Source organism: Capsicum annuum, chromosome 10 (assembly GCF_002878395.1).
Source record: "Capsicum annuum cultivar UCD-10X-F1 chromosome 10, UCD10Xv1.1, whole genome shotgun sequence".
Classification (NCBI taxonomy): domain Eukaryota; kingdom Viridiplantae; phylum Streptophyta; class Magnoliopsida; order Solanales; family Solanaceae; genus Capsicum; species Capsicum annuum.
The window spans coordinates 2,220,744-2,229,796 of NC_061120.1; the positions used below are offsets into that span (position 1 = coordinate 2,220,744).

Genomic DNA, 9,053 nt, shown 5'->3' on the forward strand with positions numbered 1-9,053 from the left:
AACATCCGTATTAGAAGTAGACGGACGGAGGAGTAGTAGTGATAGTGAAATTTAGAACCTGAGGTCTCGGGTTCAAAGTCTAGCAGAGACAAAAAATGCTAGATGATCCCTTGATAGACAGAATACATGTATCATAGGAGGTGACCGCTATCTCGTGAATTTAATCGAGGTGTAAGAGAGCTGACACGAACACCGGTATTATTTTTAAAAAATCTATAAAATAGAAGATTCAATCAGCTTAAGCCACGTGTCAAATCATAATAACCTTGAGTTAATCAAGAAGTTTGACCACATTTTTTCCTTGTGAACGTACAATACATAGAATCGAAAATCCCTATAAATACATATTCCATCACATTTTACCCATTCTCCAAAAAAAAAATCCTATATTTTTCGAGATCATTTCTATGACGTCCAACTCAACAACGGAGAATAATGCAAAACCGGGTTTACGGAAACCGGTTTTCGTAAAAGTGGACCATCTTAGTCCCGGTACTAATGGACATACACTAATCGTGCAAGTTCTGGATTCGAATACTGTATTTCACCTTCGGAATACTCGCATTGCCGAATGCCTTGTTGATGATGAGACTGGTACTATCATATTTACTGCGCGTAATGATCAAGGTATAAATCGATCAATTTTGGGATCATATATATAGACGTGTTATTTAACTTGACTTCAGCTTGTATCTACGCTCTCCAACAAGTAGATGCATGTGTTTTATGTACGTAGTGTTATATGTGGCCAATTAACATCTTATGTAGCGTCTTACATGCATTATGCCATATAGGACACGTCTATCTACTAGTTCAACTTTAACGTGCTCTTTAACTTAGCTTCAACTTGTATCTATGCTCTCCAATAAGTAGAGGCATGTGTCTTATGTAGCGTTCTACGTGGCCATTTCACATACTATGTGACGTCTTACATGCATTATGTCACATAGGACACGGGTATCTACTTGTTCAACTTTCTACATAAGCGTGCTCTTTAACTTGGCTTCAGCTTGTATCTATGCTCTCCAACAAGTAGATGCATGGGTCCAATGTAGTGTTATATGTGGCCAATTCACATCCTACATGATTCTTACACTAATTATTCCATATATGCCGCATGTATCTAATTGTTCAACTTTTTTCATAAATGTGCTCTTTAACTTGACTTCAACTTGTATCTATGCTCTCCAACAAGTAGATGCATGTTCCTATATGTAGCGTTATATGTGGCCAATTCACATCCTATGTAGCATCTTACATGCATTATGCCATATGGGACACATGTATCTACTAGTTCAACTTTAACGTGCTCTTTAACTTAGCTTCGGCTTGTATCTATGCTCCCCAACAAGTAGATGCATGTGTCTATGTAGCGTTCTACGTGACCAATTCACATCCTATGTGGCATCTTACATGCATTATGACACAGAGGACGCGTGTATCTTATTGTTCAAATTTCTACATAAACGTTCTCTTTAACTTGGCTGCAGCTTGTATCTATGCTCTCCAACAAGTAGATGCATGTGTCCTATGCGTTCTATGTGGTCAATTCACATCCTATGTGGCATCTTACATTCATTATGCCGCATAGGACGCGTGTATCTTGTTAGCCCATATGTTATTGGGCCTTTAGTTTATGGACCTTTAGGTTATTGGCTATGTATATATATAGCCTACTTTTGTTTTAGTTAGTTTTTATGCTTTTCAGATTATATTGTAAACCTTAGCCTTTCTTTCTTTCAATAAAGTTCTATTAACATGGTATCAGAGCTAGTTCGATCCATGTCCTTTGATTTGTTGGTTGAAGATTTTGTAGCAGGCATCTACTGCGCGGATCGAACTCCGCGGTGAGTTCGCTGGGGGGTACGGGGGGCAGCGCGCCCCCGTCCGGGGTTCGGGGCGGAGCCCCGAATTTTGAGGTGCTGCTGTATTCGTTTGCTGTTTTCGTTGGGTTTTTTGGTTGGATTGATTCGTTGCTGTCTTCGTTTGCTGTCTGGTATTGTTCGTCTTTCGTTCTTTTGCTTGCTGCCATTGTTGTTCGTTCGGAATTGTTCAACCTAGGGTTTTGCATTTTTTTTTGTTTTTTGAATTGTTTGTGTGTTGCTGTGTTTACAATGACTGGAAAGGATGATTCTCTCCAGTCCATTAGTACTCAATTAGATGGTAAGAACTATGCCTATTGGAGTTATGTCATGAAGAATTTTCTTTGTGGGAAGAATATGTGGGGTTATATCACTGGAGTAAAACTAAGACCTATCGATGATAAAACTGAAAATTTTGATTTGTTGGTGGACTTATGGGAAACTAATAACTCCAAGATTATCACTTGGATCAACAATTCTGTAACTCAGTCAATTGGTATGCAATTGGCTAAGTATGACACAGCAAAGGAGGTCTGGGATCATTTGGAAAGACTGTACACTCAGTCTAATTTTGCTAAGCAGTACCAGTTGGAGTATGATATCCGTGCTCTTCAACAGCATGATCTCAGTATTCAAGATTTTTATGCTGCCATGTCGGATTTGTGGGATCAATTGGCACTTACTGAATCTGCAGAGTTAAAAGGTTTTGGGCCGTACATTGCTAGACGGGAAGAGCAACGCTTGGTTCAGTTTTTGATGGCACTAAGTTCTGACTTTGAGGGCCTACGTGGAACAATCCTTCATCGATCTCCCCTCCCTACTGTTGATTCTGTGGTTCATGAACTGATTGCAGAGGAGACTTTTTCCCCCGTAGCAAAGATGACGACTGTTCGCACTATGATTGCTGTTGCATCCGTTCGACAGTGGAAGATATTTCAGATGGATGTCAAGAATGCTTTTCTGAACGGTGATCTCCACGAGGAAGTTTATATGACTCCTCCCCCAGGTATTGACCACCAGCCAGGTGAAGTTTGTCGGCTTCGAAAAGCTTTATACGGTCTCAAACAAGCCCCTCGTGCTTGGTTTGAGAAATTCTCCACTGTTATTACTTCCCTTGGATTTGTCCCGAGTAACCATGATTCAGCATTGTTTGTTAGATGTACAAGTGCAGGGCGAATTCTATTGTCCTTATATGTAGATGATATGATTATTACTGGTGATGATCATAGTGGTATTGAGTTATTGAAGCATGATTTGTCTCATCGATTTGCAATGAAGGACTTGGGCTTGCTGCGTTATTTTCTGGGTATTGAGGTGGCTCAGTCTAAGAAAGGGTATCTTCTTTCTCAGACTAAGTATATATCTGACTTGTTTACACGGGCGCGTCTTTCTGACAACAGGACTGTAGATACTCCCCTTGAAATCAATGCACGTTACTCTCCTAGTGATGGTGTTCCATTATCAGATCCGAGTCTTTATCGGACTATTGTGGGTAGTTTGGTTTATCTTACGGTTACTCGTCCAGATATAGCACATGCAGTTCATGTTGTTAGCCAGTTTGTTACTGCTCCTACTTCTGTTCACTGGGGAGCTGTACTTCGTATTCTAAGGTATCTTCGTGGCACTCAGTTTCAGAATCTCTTGTTTCCCTCGACGTCATCTCTCGAGTTGCGAGCCTATAGTGATGCTGATTGGGATGGAGATCGCAATGATCGTAAATCCACCACTGGTTTTTGTGTGTTTCTTGGAGACTCTTTAATCTCGTGGAAGAGCAAGAAACAAGATGTTGTCTCTAGATCTTCCACGGAGGCTGAGTATCGTGCTATGGCTGTGACTACATGTGAGATTATTTGGTTACGTTGGCTTCTTGCAGATATGGGGGTTCACATTTCTATGCCTACTCCCCTGCATTGTGATAACAAAAGTGCGGTACAAATTGCAAAGAATTCTGTCTTCCATGAGCGTACGAAGCACATTGAGATTGATTGTCACTTCACCCGTCATCATTTACAGCTCGGGACCATATCGCTTCCTTTTGTTCCATCGTCTTTGCAGATTGCTGACCTTTTTACGAAGGCTCAGTCGGCGTCTCGATTTCGTTTTTTGTGTGACAAACTCTCAATGCTTATTGCTGTTGCATTGTGAGTTTGAGGGGGGATGTTAGCCCATATGTTATTGGGCCTTTAGTTTATGGACCTTTAGGTTATTGGCTATGTATATATATAGCCTACTTTTGTTTTAGTTAGTTTTTATGCTTTTCAGATTATATTGTAAACCTTAGCCTTTCTTTCTTTCAATAAAGTTCTATTAACATATCTAATTGTTCAACTTTCTACATAAACGTGCTCTTTAAATTGGCTTCCGCTTGTATCTATGCTCTCCAACATAGATACATGTATGATGAAGGAGGGGCTAGTATGCTCGCCAAAATGTACGCAGTCCATACCACTACCTCAGTCGAAGTAGAGGGGTTGTTTCCGATAGACCCCCGACTCAGGACAAGACTAGTGTGAATTTAATCCACAACAAAATTGGAGATAAGCAGCTAATGTTTGTAGTAGACAGCAGGGGTGGACCACTATGGTTCAAGTGGGTTCATATGAACCCACTTCGTCGAAAAATCATACCGTATATATGTGTATATATAATCAGTCCTTATAAGTATAACAGTATATATTTAAATTTGAACCCACCTTAAACAAGTTAAGGCGCTGGTCCAGTGGAAGCAGGTTCAAATTCAGAAGTTCATGTCCGAACCTAGCTTGTAGCAGTTCTTTTTATAAAACTATTTAAGTAGTCCTTTTTGTAAGACTTTTGAGCAACAACCTACAGGCTACAACAACCACGTTTTTGGATTGAAAAAAGGTTTATTTTTCAACTTTTTTTCCTAAAAACATGCTAATTTTCCTAAAAACATCCTTAATTTTTAATTTGTTGCGCATTTATTTTTTATATATTGAACCCACTTGGTAAAAAGTCTGGATCCGCCACTGGTAGACAGTGGTTTGTTTCATGACCTTAAGCTACATACAGATAAAAGTCTGTTATGGGGCTCTAGCCAAGCAACTCCCTCATGTCCAACTTTGCGTTTTCTTTGTTGTTATACTCATGCATTAATAACTTGAGAATGCTAGGTCAACCTACGATTCCTAAATTCTGGGACCGCCACTGACAGTGATAGGTAGAGTTTCATTCTAATTTTGGTTTATACTTTGTGCATTGTGTGCCTTTACCATCTCTTTTTCCTGTTTGCTTTGTCTGTGTTGTTTCGGAAATAGCCTATCTACCTCACCTCAGAGGTACTGGCACGGACTGCGTACACTTACGCTCCCCACATCCTATTTTGAGGGAATATACTGGGTATGTTGTTGTTGTTCTTTGTCCGCGTTGCATTTCTAGTTTGTATATTTATGATCATGGTGCCTTTGTACTTACCAGAGCAATTCTATTGTGGCTCATATGCTTGCAACTTTCTCTAAACTTCTAAGGTATCCAGATATAGGGTCTACGTAATTTGAGTTTATATCTGTACAATTTCTCAATTTTGACTGCTGTTTCTTCCCCTTATCACCCTATCCCTCCGTGTACAGCTCGGCCCGTCTGTTGTGGGTCATTTTGACACCTCTTATTAAAATTTGGCAATTCTATTGTATCTCATTTGTTTTCAAACTTTCTCTAACTTCTAAGGGATGCAGATATAGGGTCCACGTAATTGTAGGTTATATCTTTTCTTTCCCTTATCGCTTTGTCCCTCCCTCTGCGTATAGCTCAGCCCGTCTGTTGTGGCTCATTTTGAGACCTCTTATCAAAATTTGGTTAACATTCAACTCTGTTTTGTGGTGGTCAGTTGATCTGATGAAGTCTGGTGCAACCATCATCCTTCGGAATGCCAAGATCGTCATGTTCAAGAGCACCATGAGACTAGCCGTGGACAAATGGGGTCACGTTGAAGTTACTCAACCTGCTGCATTTGAAGTGAAACTAGATAACGATCTCTCCATTGTGGAGTATGAGCTTGTGAATGTGAAGTACAAACCTTGAATATGGTAGTATTTTGGTCAGAGGAAACTCAGAAACTGGCAATAATCAATAATGTATAGTATTTATGGATATCTTATCTTTATATAAAACCTAATTAAGTTGTAATGACTTTTTATTTGAGGAGATTACCAAAATTTTCATTTAAAAAAAAAGTTTAACTTCTGTGCACCGTCAATGCACAAAATATTCTACTCTATTACTTAATTTGACCTGCTATTGCAGGTTATCCAATTATTTACATAAAAATTAAAAAAGAAAAAATTAAGTAACTTGCAATAGCAAGTCAAGTTTAACTGACAGTGTAGAATATTTTGTACACTGACGATGCACAAAACTTAAATTCTTAAAAAAAAAAAAAAGCTAATCCAAACACCCCCTAAGCCGTATTATCAAGGTTGTCCTTTGTATATGTCTTTCGCTGTCGAAATACACTGTGTTACTGCATGAGCAACAACGTATCCAGTGTGTTCTCACATGTGGGGTTTGAAGAACGATCGGCCGTGATGTGGCCTTTTTGTTGTGAGGTCTCACTAGGATTACTTTTATTGATACATCGCATAATTTGTTTAGTGATCTGTTATTTTTCACCAGCACAGATTCCAAATATATTTGTCGACGAAGGCTTATATGTAATGTAAAGTTATCACCTAGTTAGTTTTAAAATACTCTCGTGCGCTTGCTTTTGAATATAAATAGACGAGGATCTTTCAGAAGCAACTCCTTTCAAAAGGTAGACTAACGTTTGCGTACGCATCACCGTCCACCTTAAGCAGACTCACTTGCGGATTACACTAAATATGTTATCAGGGGTAGACCTAGGTTTAAAAATATGGTGCTCCAGCATCCGTTAAACTCGACGCAAAATATGTACAATTATATAAGAAATATATAAAAAAAGTGGTATAAGATGGAAAAACACACTCATAAAACCACAAAGATAGTTGTGCGCTTTGATTTTCAGGCGGAACCTTAAAGCTTTAGATGTTAATATGTGTATTTGAATCTCCCGAACACCCACGACCCTTAAATTCTGAGTCCGTCACTGTATGTTATTATTTTTTTCAATATAAGTTTCCAAAAATGGAATGGTCAAACTAGAATAATTAAGTAATCATGGTAGCAAGTCATGTGATAGATAAGTTTGTTTAATGTCTTGTTATTGATCATTGGTTCTTTGAGCAAATATAAATCCAACATTAGTTCTTGTTACCCCACCCCTCCCACCCCTCCCACCACCCCACCCAACCCAACCCCCCACCCATAACTCTAATAATGGGGCCCTTCAAAAGATGCAAAGACTTTGGACCATTTTAATCTAATCAGACAACCTCCATCATTTTCTTCTTCTTCACATCAATTAATTAGCTTAATGACAATTGAATTTAAACTTTATGTATTGAGGAGATCAAAATAATTTATGTTATCTGATGAAATTAATCAAGATAATGATGAAAAGCACATTTAAAGTATTATTTGTTTGTGAATTTTCTGTCTGAACTATCTAGTGTTTGTGTTACTTGAACTATCATCAACTATTTATTAAACACACTACAAAATTTATGAGTCGATTGTCATGTGGACGAAAGTTCGTGGGCAAATTAAGTTGTCATACGCATTTAAACACTTATTTTCACTAAAGTAGAATAATTTTTTCAAAAAAAAAGTGAAAAAATTTCATGGCCAAACACCTACTTATATCCATGGACAATTTCAACTCCAACTCCGACTACAAAAAATTATTAGCTTAATGACAATTGAATTTAAGCTTTATGTATTGAGGAGATCAAAATAATTTGTGGTATCTCATAGAATTAGTCAAGGTAATAGTTAAATGCATATTTGAAGTATCATTTTTTGGCGAGTTTTCTGCCTGAATTATCTGTGTTTGTGTTAATTGAACTATCACCAATCAATCTACACATTTCAAAATTTATGAGTCGGTTGTCATGTGACCGTAAGTTCGTGGGCAAATTAAGTTGTCATACGCCTTTTGGAGATTGTATTTAAACACTTATTTTCACTAAAGTAGAATAATTTTTTCGAAAAAAAAAGTGAAAAAATCTCATGGCCAAACGCCTACTTATATTCATGGACAATTTCAACTCCAACTCCGACTATGAAAAATTATTATTTTCATGGCAAAACGGAGCCTTAGTCTCTAGTCAGTTGTTGTCGGCAATAGTTTAGGTGAGAAACTCCAATACTTGATAGTTCATGTATGAAACTCCCAAAAGAGTGCTACTCGTCGGGGTATGTTTTTTACCACTCCAACTCTAACTCTGAAAAATTATCATTTTCATGGCGAAACGGGGCGTTAGTCTCTAGTCAATTGTTGGGTGCGTTTGAAAAATAGTAGGCGATAGTTTAGATAAGAAATTCCAATACCTAATCGTACATGTATAAAACTCGCAAAAAAATGATACTTAAGGTATGTTTTTGACCATTTTTTTCTAAAAGAATAAATTATAATCGACATATTAACATACATTAGATTACACCAATAATATAAAATAATTAGTATTTAATCTCCCTTGTCTGACTGCTTCCACTCTTTACTGAGTTGATCGTCACATATGACTTCTATATTTCATTTTCTGTATATATGGTATAATTTTTTTAATTATAATATATTATCGTAAAAAATGAGGTCCCTCAAATTTGGGGGCCTAAGCGATCGCTTATTTTTTTTTGACAAATAGAACCGCCCCTGTCTTGTGTTAGGGTCTTTCCTCGAACTCTGAAAGTTTTAGGCCCCCAAATTTGAGGTGCATGATAATCAAAAGTAAATCAGTAGTGTCATATCAATATATTACATAAGCCTTTCAGGTGCATGAACTAAGATTCCAACCACCATTCTATACTTAATTTGTGGGGTATGTTATGCCCTTCCAACAACCTACAGTTTTTGGCAAAAAATTAGTACACTTCTTCCAAAAGAAGAAATGTCACTTCAACAAGATTGATTTTTCCATTTGGTGATGGATGGGCATTATAATATATTAACATGAAATTAAAAGGTCTAGATAAAACTAGAAGTGGTCAAAATAAATATTTTAATTGATTGGATAATAGTTAATTAAAAATTTTTGTTATACTACTTTATTAAGAAAATATACTGTTTCCACCCTAAATTATAAACGAAATTGTTGA

The 9,053-nt window shown here is 37.4% G+C and overlaps 1 protein-coding gene across 3 annotated transcripts; it reads left to right on the forward strand.

The window, feature by feature from the left end:
- The first annotated feature begins 382 nt into the window (after positions 1-382).
- On the forward strand, positions 383-6,008 carry LOC107844090 (uncharacterized protein At4g28440-like). Of its 3 annotated transcripts, none has more exons than XM_016688585.2 (2): positions 383-627; positions 5,710-6,008. In XM_016688585.2, exons 1-2 carry the CDS (start codon positions 408-410, stop codon positions 5,901-5,903), a joined length of 414 nt encoding a protein of 137 aa, XP_016544071.1. In that variant the 5' UTR covers positions 383-407; the 3' UTR covers positions 5,904-6,008. The 3 variants fall into 3 exon arrangements, 1 of the variants encoding a protein (XP_016544071.1); XR_007046048.1 differs by lacking the exon at positions 383-627 and adding an exon at positions 4,937-5,043 and having other exon boundaries at positions 5,710-5,847; XR_007046047.1 differs by lacking the exon at positions 383-627 and adding an exon at positions 5,053-5,222 and having other exon boundaries at positions 5,710-5,843.
- Positions 6,009-9,053: the final 3,045 nt, after the last annotated feature.